This window comes from Ailuropoda melanoleuca, chromosome 1, assembly GCF_002007445.2.
Source record: "Ailuropoda melanoleuca isolate Jingjing chromosome 1, ASM200744v2, whole genome shotgun sequence".
Classification (NCBI taxonomy): Eukaryota; Metazoa; Chordata; class Mammalia; order Carnivora; family Ursidae; genus Ailuropoda; species Ailuropoda melanoleuca.
The window spans coordinates 209,471,850-209,485,483 of NC_048218.1; the positions used below are offsets into that span (position 1 = coordinate 209,471,850).

The following is a 13,634-nucleotide window of genomic DNA, read 5'->3' on the forward strand; positions in this document are numbered from 1 at the left end:
CCACTTACCCCCTTCTCTCGCAGGACTATGGCGGGTACCTGAGCACCTACATCCTGCCGGCGAAGGGTGAAAATCAGGGCCAGGTGTTCACCTGCGGCTCTGCTCTCTCTCCAATCACGGACTTCAAGCTCTACGGTAACGGCCCTGACGCCACAGACCCGGGCCCGCGCCTCCCTCACACACCCACCGTGGAGGGGAAGCCACCACCGGGCCGTGCAGCTAACGAGGAACCTGGAGAGAAACCGGGGCAGGGGAGGGAGGGTTTCTGGTCACTAGTTAGATGAAAGCGGTCAACCCACCGATGCCTGTGGGTCACATTCCCGACACACGAGACCTGGAGCTAGACACTGCCTGTGTTCCCACGGCCCCCAAAATCTGGGCAGGGGCCCTGCACAGGCTCTGTGTCCGGGGCCTGGGGGTGCTTGGGCAGGGGTTCTGTGGGGAGGGCTGGGGTGGCCGGGGGGCGGGGGGTGCCACTTGGTGCCGATTGGGTAGAGACCTGGCAGCCAAGGAATGCTCTGCCTCCACCCACCCTGCCCTCCTCCCATCGGTGCAGGAGGCACCTGGCCAGCCTCTTACCCGTCTAATGAGCAGGAGTCAGAGGCTGGGGACGGGGCGTCAGGATGGCTGGCTGTGGGGACCAGACGGTGGGCAGGCCTCCCAGGTGTGACAGCCAGACCTCTGCCAGGCCCTGCCATAGCTCTTTGGTCACAGCTCTGAGATTCGAGCCTCCCTACGTTCTCCTGGTCAGCCGGCCCCTTTTCTCTCAATGTGAATGATTTTGTGACATTCGTGCTTTTTTTAAAAAAATGGGTGGCAAGGTATTCCTTGTGGGCTTTGAGAACTCGCTTTCGGGTCGAGGCTGTGGAGAGGCTAGACTGTCAGCCCCAGCCACGCTGCACGAAGCAGCATTGACTAATGGAATCAGAAATGGAGTGGGCTTCTTGTCACTGGTCTGCCAAACCTGTGGGTACCCTGGCCGCACCCGCCCCCATGCCCCAGCTTAGCACCTCGGGCCCCAGGGGTCCAGCAGCCCTCAGCCCTCGTGGTCCTGCCGCCAGAGCGCTCACAAAAGACACAGATTTTCACAAAGCACTTTAATGCAAACTTCAGCTTACAGTCCTATAAGAACTCTCCTCGTTCAACATTTTAATAATTTAAAATTAGTTTTACCACGGGAAGACATGCAACGTATTTCATCTTTTTTAAATTCAGTGAGAATTTCTTAATTTTTTAAATCATGCTCGTTCAAATTTGCCTGATTTGAATGCACATGAATGTACCGTCCTACCCCTTAATTGGTCGCAGTGCCCCAGACAGGGAAATCCTCCCCTGTCTCTTCCCCTTAATTAAGGAGGGATGTCCCTGCAACTTGCAGAAGCATTTGGAGCTCCTTCCATCCTGACTTCCCTGACAGGGCAGATGCCAGGTCCTCACCCAGAACCTGGTCCTGGAGCCAGGGCTTCAGCTGGAATGGGACATGCCTAGCCTTTACCAAAAAAAAAAAAAAAAAAAAAAAGCAAATACTGATGAAAATCTGCTTTTTAGGACTTGTTGTCTTTCCTATATGTTGAAATGAAGGGGGGGAGCTGTTATCCTGTTTACTGAGGATTCAGATGCATTGTTTACCTTGGTTAAGTTTTGCTATATTGCTTAAAACCCAACCGCCAACACACTTGAACTGCTGATTACCTGGGTAGAGACCCGCAGGTTGAGGGGTGTTTGAGAACAAACGTTTGCCCTGCAAGTGAGCACACAGCCCGTCCCCAGCCCTGTGCCCAGGGTGCCCCCGCGTCTGGGGGCTGCCCACCGACACGCCTCGGGTAACCCCGCGTCCTTCTCCTTTTGTCCAGCGTCTGCGTTTTCCGAGAGGTACTTGGGCCTCCACGGACTTGACAACAGAGCGTATGAGGTATGTGTGGGCACCCCCCACATACCTGAGATGGGTCCTACCCTCTCACCCCTGGCCCAGCTCTGGGACCCACGCTCCCTCCCTGGGCCCACTGTGCTCTCCATCTCCCCACCAAACTCACTCTGAGAAGACCTTCCCCCAGGATGTGAACCGCGGGCACCAGGGCCTCTCCTGGGTCCGTCCGGTCTCCCGCTCTGGCACCCGAGGGGCGAGGAGGGGAGTTAGGAAAGTCTTTGGATGCACGGAGGGCCTGTCCCAGGGTCCACAGTCATGGGGCGTGGATGACAGCCAGTCCCCTTCCCCAAGGCTGCTTCCACTTTGGGAAAATAAGCCCTTGATTGGGTGACAGAAAGTCCTCTGATGCTACCTGCTCTGTCATAGCCACTGAACTGATTCAGTGCGGGTGTCGCATGGGGTGTTTCTTAGCCGGCCATGGGGGGGCACACTTCTGCCATGGGGGCCGCGGGGTGCCTGGCTTCAGAGCCAGAATCCGCGCACGGACCGTGGGACCGTCGGCCAGGAGTCCTCTCCCAGTGGCACCAGCTGAAGTGAGGGCTCTCCGAGGCCACCCGCAGAGGGTGAAGGGGTCCCGTGCTCCCTTCTCTTCCAGCCCCTCCCCCTCCTCGCAGGCGCTCCTGCAGGGCAGCTGAGGCGCTGAGATGCGCCCTGTGTTTCCCCCACACGGAAAGCCCCCAGTTCTCCCGGGACTGGCCCCAGGACCCCCCAGCTACCTTCTCAGCCAGGGGTCCAGGATGAGCACCTTGCTGGCAGCGGTGAGGCCCGCTAACTCTGTCCCCTTGCCCTGCCTGTGCAGATGACCAAGGTGGCACCTCGTGTGTCGGCGCTGGAAGACCAGCAGTTCCTGATCATTCACGCCACCGCAGACGGTAAGGACCAAGGACGTCAATTCACAGCATCGCCGGGACGGAGTTATGGGTTTAACCAGTCCTTTCCTACTGTTTTTTTTAACAGAAAAAATCCATTTCCAGCACACGGCGGAACTCATTACACAACTGATTAAGGGGAAGGCTAATTACAGCTTGCAGGTATAGTATTCGCACATCTCCCTGCGCCACGCTCGGAGAGAGACACCCTTCTCATGGAGAAAGAGCCAGTTGTATTCAGTTCATCCCACTTGTGCAGACACACCTGTGTGACGGCCGTCAGAGGCGGGCAGGGGGCATCAGGCCAAATAGCGCACGCTGGTTTTCTCTAGTCGTTGATGGGAATCCCTCGGCCGTGCACCCAAGCGTGCGCAGAGCCCTTTAGAACCATACCACCCCCGCCTCTGGGCCACGAGCAAGGGAAGCCAGCCACCACGCTCCCAGAGCAAGGCTGGTGGCATCCCTGGCGGCTGAGGATGGGGCTATTGTCCCAGTGTTGACGAGAGCAGCATTTGGGGGCGGGGTTGGGGGACTTCACATGTGCAGGCCCTGAGCCTTCTCCACCAGCCTCCCTCTGGATAGCACCACACATTTACTAAATTCTGGCAGAATGTTCCAGAATCATCTGTGGCTGAGTAGGAGTTAGACAGCTACCCTTCCCACGAAACAAACTCACAGCCTTGTTTTCACTAGCATCAAGTACTGACCCCACAGCTCAAGTCGGCTCCTTCCCGCAATGCACAATGCTGCTTCTAGAAATATCTTCCACTTCCTTCCTGACCATGGGTTCCTTTGGCAAAACACGTATGACTCCGATGGTCTTCTTAGGTCTAGAGATAAATGGGAGATTTCCCCCACTGGGCACCCGCCCCTCAGCGCCAGCCTTGGCACAGGCAGCAGCCGGCCTTCCGTCCTGAGCCCCTGGCCTCCCCGCGTCACTGTCGTTTCGGACAGTCACATGTGGGCTGGGCCATGAGGGAGAGCTTCCTGCAGGGAGTGTGGCCTGCATGCTGATGAATGGGGAAGGAAGGACTGGTTAATGTGACCTTTGAGCTTGCTTCTCCAAGTGTTCGGATCACAGTAAAGTTGCTAGTTGTCATGGTATTGTTAACTATATTCTAGACACACAATGCGGCCGTGGTAGGTGAGAAGGTGAGTCTCCATGTGCTAATGTGGATCACTCCCTAAGGTGTAGACCAAGCTAAATTAGCAAGATTTTGAGCAAGATGCATTGCAGACCACACTTGAGACAATGAAAGGGACCCCAGCCCAGTGTCATGCCTACAGGCGCAGCAAGTGTCTACACAGATGCTCAGTGAACTTGTAACAGTGATCAACTCCAGGGAAGGACATAGGGACTGGGGACCTAGAGAGGGAAAGGTGTACATCCTACCTTGTGTCCTTTTGTACTGTAGACATTTTAATGTCTATATAACAGCTCCATTCCATCAGTAGTAAATTCTCTGAAATAAGAGTGAACACCATCCTCCAGAGACATACAGAAAGACAGGATTCAAAATGCAGGGGGCAGCCTGGCATCACGGAAGGAACGTGGGCTTCCAGGTCAGTTAGACTTGGCTCTGAGTCCCTGCCAGAGGGACTGTACCTTTGTGTGGAAATGGTGCAGCACCTCTAGGGGACGGGGGGTGTCATTACACCCGGTCCCTGCGTCCTGTTACTCATCTCTGAATCCTCACAAAGCTTTATGAGCTGGGTTCTGTTATGATCATCATCTCCACTTGGCACAACTGGAAACCGAGGCTCGGGAAGGTTACCTGCCCACGGTCACAGGGCGAGCCAAACGCAGGTGAGGATTGTAGAGACAATTCTTCCCATGTCTTTGGGAAGCCTGGTCCCTGGAGACCTGGGCCGGAGCCTCTGTGGTCCGGGAGCGTGTATCCGGCCGCGCTGCCAATCGGAACCAGCAGGTCCAGACTGTACAGAATCTGTTGAACAAAGCGTTCTAGGTTAGTCTGCCGATTCCTTGAAAGCCCACCGTGCCCGGCAGGGCATCCCAGAGAAGGAAATGCTGACGCTGGCACTGGAGTGGTTTAGGAAATTCATCCCCAGACTGAAATTGAGCCGTGCCTGTGTGCGTGGTGTCTGGGCGGTGCTGGATTCGTGTCTCATGAGCACCCCCAGGTCCCCAGGGGCCACCGCCGGCGAGTAACGTCTCCCTGCCTTCCCCGCAGATCTACCCGGATGAAAGCCATTACTTTCACAGTGCCTCCCTCCACCAGCACCTGTACCGATCCATCATCAACTTCTTCGTGGAATGCTTCCGGATCCAGGACAAGCTCCCCACAGCCACAGCGAAAGAGGAGGAGGAGGAGGACTGACCTCGAGCCAGCCCTGAGCACCACGGGGCTCCTCCTAGAACAGTGTGCAGCCGGGACCCCGTCTCCCTCGCCCTCGGAGGCTGGGGCGGGCGCAGGAAGTGTGGCTCCCATAGCATGTGTGTCTTGCGTCCCGAAGGCGGTTTTGCTTCGGAAACCGGCTCCTTCCCAGGCCGAGACGCGTCATCGCTCACGAGGGCTCCCACGCGCCTGGAGCCACCCCAGCATCGCCTCCTCCCGGCCCCAGCGTGACTGGTGCATCCCACGGCCCCTCCCCAAGGAACAGAGCGAAGGACTGACGGCAGTGAAGAAACTGGCCCTCGCATCCCGGCTCTCCAGCAGTAGCGTTAAGACCCACCCTCGCCAGCAGCTCCCGCCCCGTCCGATAGAACCGCGCCACGGAGACAACTACAGCACAATTATTGTAACAGTACTTGTTCATAGAGTGGCTTGCTCCTTTCTGTAATTAGGAGAGTCGGCGTCTTAAGGGGCTGTACAAAGTATTACTGTAGCTATGCTAATGGTTAACCTTCTGGAATTAATTCGTATTTTTCTATGGTTTTTACCTGACACTGTCTCCGGTCATGGGGTTGTTTTGCTGTGCTTGCTTGCTTTCTTCCTTTCCTTCTTTCTCTCTTTCTTCATTTTTTTTTGGGGGAGGGGGCTTTGTTTTGCTTTGTGTTCTTTGGTCAGTGTGTAGGCTTTGCACTCGTTTGGATGAAGAAACAGATCAGAAGTCATTAACTGCTCTCTCCTCAAGATTCTCTTGAGACTTTGTGGGGAAATTTAAAAAACCAAGGGGAAAAAGACATCCAATAGCATTCACTAAAAAAAAAAAAAAATCATAAATAAAACTTCTTTCCCCCAAAACTGCATTAGGATTTGGCTTAGATTCACACAATCTCCATATGTCTCGAAGCCCGTCCTTTTCCCCCTTGATGCGTTGTCAAGGCTTTTCCGATGACATTTGGTTAAAAAATGAGAAAAGACAAAGAGTTGGCTCTGCCCCCGGGTCTGTCACGTGTTCAGGGGACGCGTGGGTGTGTGCGGTCGCCTCCCGCCCTGAGGCTGGCTCGGTGCCCTCCACACCGGGTGCGGGCAGCCTGCCGCCGTCTAGGACATCCCTGACCGAATGCAGAGCCGGCGCCCCCTGTGTACCCCGTGTAGCTGTACAGACAGACCGGACGGCGCTGCCCCTGACCGGCTCTCACGGGTTGCCTGCATGCCACTCCCCACCACTGCGAGTGTGAAACACACCCATCACTGCTGTTCCTTGGAGCTTGTCGACAGCCTGAATGTCAGAACTGACTTCTCCAGCCTCGGGTCCTGCTGGGGGGTCTTCGACAGCCCGTCAGCACAGATTTGTCCGTGCGGCTTTTGGTGTCTGGGGGTTTGGGTTTCATCCATGTGAGTTCTGGATGTCGGTGGCAGTTAGCACAGTTGGAAGGCTTCCATCACGCACGGGATTTGTTCAGGCAAGACGTCACCGTGTGTGAAAAGGACCAACGCATAAGCAGCAGGACCCGCTCGGAATGCTAGGTGACCGTGCTTGCGCCACGTCGATGGGCTTGCCGGACCGCAAAGACGGCGAGGTCTGGCAGCGGGGAAGTGAGAATGTGGCATGGTAGCGTGTGTTCATCCATGGAATAAAACATTATTTTACCACTCGGATAGCTCTTTTCTTGCTTATCCTCCACTGCCCCTCCTTAGAAAGTGTGCAAGGCTTGACGTTTTTTAAGGTACTTATTTTGCCCTATCCAAGATGGACGCACTTCCCCAAGAGCCATCTGGTGTGCGGCAAATAAACTGCATCCAAGGCATCGGGGTATCGATAGCAAAAAGGATAGATCGAAGTCCCAAATCAACCAGAGATAATGAATTTGAGTTGTGTCTTTCAGGTTTTAGGGTGAAGACAGAGATTTTCCCTAACACTAAGAGCAAAATTGGCTCTCAGTTGAGACTGTAATATTGCCCGCTAGAAAACTCTAGAAAAAACCTCCACGTGTTGGGCATTCCTCTGTGGCATCTCCTAGGACACGGGCTGCCACGTTCTCAGAGGTGTGCATGTGGAGGCTGTCTCCCCACTGGCCTGAAAGCACACCCCTCCCTCTCCCACCTGACCTAGCAGTCCCAGAATGATTTCGTGAAGGGTTGATTGCCTTCTGGAAGCTCATGTTAAAACCCCAGTGTCACAGAGAGACTAGATGGGCATTTCAGAGACTCCCTTGGCCCTCGTCCATTAGCACACGGTTTGAGATCTTAAGATAATCACCAGAGAGCCCGGGAAGCCAGGTGAGAGACTGGATATGCAGACAGGAATGTCCAGATCGTACAGAAACACAGAACTCTGACCCCCAGCCCGCAGCCCGCAGCCCGCAGCCATCAGCCCCAGTTGGCCAGGCCCTGATGATTAAGGTCCAGCTGCCCTAACTTCCCCCGCCTCCAATTTAGAGCCAATGGGGAAAGCCAGATCCACTCCCGTGACCGGTCCTATAGGATCCTGCTTCCGGTTAGCCGCCCCGGCGTCCCCGCGCCCACGGCCCTGGCCGGGCTCACCTGACCCCCTCTTCCACCATGAGGCTGTCCCTCCGCCATGCCTGCCTCTGCGTCCCCACCGAGCGCACGCGATGGCGTCTGACGCCCCAGCGCCAGCCAGCTCTGAGCCAGCAGCCTCTGCTTGCTCTCCCTTGGGTGTCTGCTCAGGCTTCCAGAGCAAACTCCCACAGGCTGGCGACTTAAATAACAGGAATGTATTTCTCCCAGTTCTGGAGGCTGGGAGTCCAAGACGGAGGTGCCAGCCAACGGGTTCCTGGTGAGAGCTCTCCTGGTTCATAGACAGCTGCCCTCTCCCGTGACCTCACCGACAGAGGGAGCGGCCTGGGGCGGGGGGGCACTCTCTCTTCTTCTAAGAGCACTAACCCCATCATGGGGTCCCACCGTCATGACCTCATCTAAACCTGATTACCTCCCCACCACCCCACCTAACACCACTGCACTGGGACTAAGATTGCAACATAGGAATTTGGGGAGGACCAGTCAGTCCCTAGCAGGCGGTCTGTGTTTATTTTCCTGCCCAGAAAGTAGGTGTTGGAGAGGAGTTGCCCAGGGCCGGGTGGAGCCCCTGGGGTCAGGAGGGAGGAAGGAGGGGAGAGGGACAACAGGGATGGGGAGGGGGACAGGGAGGAGGTGGGAGAGGGAGACTGTCTCCGAGTGGGGCTTCCCAGAGGGTCTGGATGGGCCCTTCTGAAAACCACAAGCCACAAAACTGCCATTCACCATCAGCCTCTCATCAGGGGATCTAGAGCCCAGGGGGGCGAGGGCGCCGCCCCCAAACCCAGGGAAAGGCAGCAGCAGCACCGTGTCCCTCTTCCCCTCTCTGGGTTTTCTCGAGGGATCTGCTCCGAAGGCCGGGCGTCCGGGCCTCCCGGAAGCCTCTGCAGCTGTCTGCCTCCCCAGCTTCGGGGTCCCAGGCCTCTGGCCAACACGGACCCAGACTTGGTGGAAATGGCTGTCGATGTCTCGGCTCTGGGCAAACAACGAACCCACAGATGCATCCAGTCCTGCTCCGTTCGGGCCTCTTTTCTAGGAAGTTTCCTACTGAGTCCACTTACCAGCGTCCCATGAAGTCATCGAAGTTACATCGTTTTGTTTCCCAGGCTGGGATCCAGAGTAATGTAAGGAAACAGAATGGCCCGAGTCAGCCACACTCTCTACAGCAGTGACCCTCAGACTTGCCCGTCAGAATCCATCACAGCACTTTGTAAAGTGACCGCTGGCCCCAGGACGCGGAGGCACCTGCGCTCACACGCGTGGCTTGACAAGCACCACGCGGAATTCCGTGGCTCCGTCTGGGCGGGCCCTTCCTCCCGCCCCACAAAACCTGAGCAGAGGCCCTTAAGGCCCGAATATCCAGGACACTGGATGAGTGTTTCTGATGACAGACACGGGCCTGCTGGATAGCTGGCATTTCCGACCAGAGCGGATAAAGGTCTGCTCCACTCCCTTCCCAGCTCAGGCTCTGACGAGCTTCCAACGGGTCTCTCCGCCCCAGTCCCTCCCTTCTTGAACCCAGAACCAACTACGTCACAGACGTTTCCCTTTCCCTCTGGGCCAGTGTCCAAACTCCAGAACCATAACTTACACCACCTACAATCCTGGGCCGCCAGTTTATCTCACAAACTCACCTCCCGTGACTAACCTTGACATGCCAGCCCACCCCGGGGCTGGGCTCTCCTCCCCCTGCGTGCCTGCTCCCGCACTCCATGCCTGCTGCACCCCCACACTAGCTGCCTTCACCAGGATGCCCCCCATTTTCAGCAGTGTTTCTCAACCCCTCACACACTCAGGGCTGCATCATTCTTTTTGTGGGGGCTGTCCTGTGCAAGCGGGCTGCTTAGCCGCTCACTGCCCTCTATTTACCATGCTGGTCCCCCCAGCACGACCATCAACTACGTCTCCAGACATCGCCCCACGTCCCCTGGGGACCAGCATCGGCCCAGTGAGGAATCAGATCTGACTGCTGGGATGCCACGCCATGTCCAAGGGCGAATTCCATAGCCCTGCCGCTGCCAGAGCCTGAGAGGAGGAGTCCCCGCGGACTTCACACTCCTACGGTCTTGCTTGCCTCATCCCAGGGCCCAGCCTTGCTGCACAAGGCCCTCCCTCGCTTTCCTTCTAGAGGACGTTGAGAGCATCATGCCTGCGGAGAGTTTATTTTGATTCATTCAATATCATTTGCTAGATTTGAAGCCCTAAGGGGCTGCTTCTGCTGGTGTGCCTGCCCTGCTGTCCCCTCCCACAGAATGACCTCTGTGACAGCAGAGGTGGCCGTGCACCTCTCCACCCTGGGCCACTAAAGGGGTTGCGCTTCTGCCCGTCTCTGGGATCACACGGCTCGCTCACGGGAGCCGGCAGCCATGCTGTGAGGACGCTCAAGGAGCCCAAGCGAGAGGCCCACAGGGTGAGGAGCTGAGGTCTCTCACCGACACCCAGGACACCCCTTCAGACACGTGAGGGTGCCACCTTGGAAGGAAGTCCTCCAGCCCCTTCAGTCCTCCGGACACTGGGGGCCAGACTCGGCTGGCCAGGCCACTGCCAGCTCCCAACCCTCAGAGACTGAGAGCTGGTAAGTGAGTTTTACCCACTGAGACACTAAGCTTGCAGTGGTCTGTTACATAGCATCAGATAACACAACCCTGACCGTCCTCCGTTCTCCAGACTGTCCCGGGAGCCACATGGGTGCCCCTGCCTGACTCCCCCTTCCCATTAAATATGGAATAAACTGGGACACACAGGATCCCCAGGAGAAGCGGCAGACTCTCTCCTGCCTGGCTTCTCACTGTCCCAGGCATCGATCGGGAGAGGTCAAGAAGTGGCGGGAAGCATCCTGGTGGGAGACCCCCACACAGACTTGCCGCGATCCTCCCTCATTCCCGTCCCCGCTCTTCCTTAGAAATGGAGCCTGAGTCTTAGCTGGACCAGTGGACATCCAGAGCAAAGAAAGACCGCTTCCGGCCACCTCTGCAGCTCGGAGGGAGCACATGACTAACTTCTGGCCCCTGGAACGCAAGTACTAGGTGGCCGCCCCCACGATCCTGCCTTAAGAGGCCACGGTAAGCACCCCGTCCCCTCGTCCCCTCTCCCATCTGGACGGCCCAGCAGACACCTGTCCACAAGGCGGCTCCCACGCTGCACGGTGAGTGCGGCTCTGAGCGGTGCTGCAAAATGCTTCTGTAAGAGCCGGTCCTTCAGGACCGCCAAGTCTGGGGACTGGTCGAAGGCAGATGACTGCATATCCATTCACTCCAAACAAGCAAGGACCGCATTAGTAATAATAATGAGCATTTATTGAAAGCTTGCCATGTTCCAGGCACTATTCTGAGCATTTCACACGGATTCACACACAATGTTGACACAATTAACACATTAATCTCCAACATTGTGTGATGTTCTGTTCTTACCTACATTTTGCAGAGCAGGAAAGAAAAGGAACAGGGAGGTGTGGACAGCAGCCCAGGATATGGGAGATGGCAAGTGTGCGGGGATAAAGCCCCTATCAGCCCCGAGCTCCCCTCCAAAGGGGGCTCTCACTGGACCCTAAGCCAGGGGTTAGCCGTGTCCGGGCACAGGTGACCCGCAGCTTGTAGTGACCACCAGGCATTTGAATAATAGATTCGGTTTTGGTCTTGGTCTGGCCAGCTGTTTGTTTGGGGGGAGAGGACAGGAGAGGTCTTCTGCCCAGTGCCTGGAGAGAAAGTGACCAGGTGTCTCTAACTCTGAGTGGAGCTCAATCCAGAGCTGATGCGCCCCCCATTTCCTGGGAGAGAGGCAGGTGGGGAGCTCAGGAAGTGGGGGGTATTCTCCCCACTTTAGTGGGAACCCACCTGGTGTCAGCCCAGTGACCCCTCCAGGGGGTCTGGGGCCACCTTGGCTGCCTAGGGTCTGCTGATCCACACGGCCAGGCCAGGGTAGAAAAGGGCTCCAGAGGAGAGGCCCTGCCCCGGAAGTCTGGATGGCAACACATACAAGGGGGTGGCGGGGGCGGCATCTGACCCAGTTCCACAGAAGCCCTGTGCCCAGGTGTCTGTGTTGGGCTGTTTGCCTCCAAGACATACTTAGGAGGGTGTTCTCGGAAGGCAAATGTCCTAAGTTAAGATGGCAGTGGGAAAAGCCAGTGACATATATCACTTCCATTCATGAGCCCCCAGGGGAACTTGGGATATCTACTGTACTTGGTCAAGTACATTTCACTGCCAGTACTCCTGATGGGTGAGAGGGCTTTTTTTTCATTCTTTTCTTTCTTTTTTTTTAAAGATTTTATTTATTTGAGAGTGAGCATGAGCAGGGGGAAGGGGAGAGGGAGAAGCAGACTCCCCACTGAGCAGGGAGCCTGACTCGGGGCTCGATCCCAGGACCCTGAGATCATGGCCTGAGCCAAAGGCAGATGTTTAACTGAGTGAGCCACCCAGGTGTCCCGAGAGAGCATTTTTAACATAGATATATAGATATAGCAAATCCATTGACTAATAAAGAAACAGACCCAATAATGTCTCCAAATTCTGCTTTTAAACACAAGAAGATTGTTGGAGTTTTATGGTTCAGTTTATATTAAGAGATGGACGGTTTTTGGGGGGATGCCTGGGTGTCTCAGCGGGTTAAGCGTCTGCCTTCGGCTCAGGTCATGATCTCAGGGTCCTGGGATCGAGCCCCGCATCAGGCTCCCTGCTCAGCGGGGAGTCTGCTTCTCCCTCTGCCCTCTGCCGCTCCCCCTGCTCGTGCTCTCTCTCTGTCAACTAAATAAAATCTTTAAAAAAAAGAGATGTATGGTTTCTAAAAACCATTTTTACAGAAATCTTATTATTGTCTAAAAGTCAGAATGATGATTCGCTGAATGAGCTATTTGCGTGCTCAAAGGAAGACGACAGCCCGCTGAGCTGGACGTAGATGGCCGGCTCAGGGGTGTGCCGGTAAGCCGAGTCTCCAGAAGAAAACCGTTACCAGGGTTGATCTGCCGCGTTTGCTGATTCCCATGGTGTAAACACTACTGCCGATTCCAGAGAATCAACCTGACATCCCTGGAAATGGAGTCGGACGGTGATGTGCAAAATTCCTTCCTGCAACGCTTTCCTTTAGGACTGGTGAGCTTCGGTGGCCGCGGACCATTCACCTGGAGCTAACATGGTGAGTCACCGGGATGGGCTTCGAGACTGGCCAGATGATGCTGGCACTGGGAGACGTTCTGGCCCGTTCTCAAAACCCCACACTCCGTCCTGGCCATGGTTTCTTCAGTGGCCTGGGGGAAGGCTTCACAGGTAGAATCCGCATCTTGCCGGCAGCCAACAAGCCCCCTGGGGACAGGGACAGTTCCCTCTCCTGCATCCTGTCCTGTCCAGGGCCCGGGAGCAACCACCCACAAAGGAAAGCAGAGGGGGGTGGAGGCGGGCAGGGGCAGCTGGGAGGAGGGGGTGCTGAGCCCTGCGGGATGCGGAGGAAGGCAGGAGGAAGCACGGGTGGTCCTGAGCTCGGGGGCCCAGGGGAGGAGTGGACGGCGGGGGATCAGCCTGGAAGCGAGCGCTGGCCTGTGCACAGCACGCCGTGCACCATAAATGTCACAGGGCTCCACAGCTCCTAGAGCTTTAGCCCAAACCTCACAAATGTTTCTTGCACCTTGCAGGAGTGGTGCTTGGTGAACCAGTCCACAGCCTCTCAGTGACGTCCTCAGATGCCATCAGTTACAGCGGGGCTGCAGGGGGCCCCTGCACCTGGAAGGGGAAGATTCCCCTCCCCACCTGCGCCCCCCCTTCTCTCGCAGCCTTCTCCCTCTGTCTCTCCCCTTCTCGCTCCCCCTTTCTCATCACACTCTGGCGAACTCAGCCACCACGTGAAGACACGCAGGCCGCCCTACGGAGGCGAGGGGCAGGAGGAAGAGCAGGAGGCCTCTGGAGGGGCCTTGGAAGCAGATCCCCCGGCTGTGGTGGCCCCGTGTGGACTGCTGCTGGGCTG

The 13,634-nt window shown here is 56.4% G+C and overlaps 1 protein-coding gene across 1 annotated transcript in view; it reads left to right on the top strand.

The window, feature by feature from the left end:
* The window catches only part of DPP6 (dipeptidyl peptidase like 6), a 737,488-nt gene extending 730,689 nt beyond the window's left edge, over positions 1 to 6,799 (top strand). The window contains exons 22-26 of the mRNA XM_034639891.1: positions 24 to 135; positions 1,854 to 1,912; positions 2,727 to 2,799; positions 2,885 to 2,958; positions 4,989 to 6,799. Coding sequence (XP_034495782.1) covers positions 24 to 135; positions 1,854 to 1,912; positions 2,727 to 2,799; positions 2,885 to 2,958; positions 4,989 to 5,135 — 465 coding nt within the window. The 3' untranslated portion in view covers positions 5,136 to 6,799. The remainder of the gene's footprint in view (positions 1 to 23; positions 136 to 1,853; positions 1,913 to 2,726; positions 2,800 to 2,884; positions 2,959 to 4,988) is intronic.
* Positions 6,800 to 13,634: the final 6,835 nt, after the last annotated feature.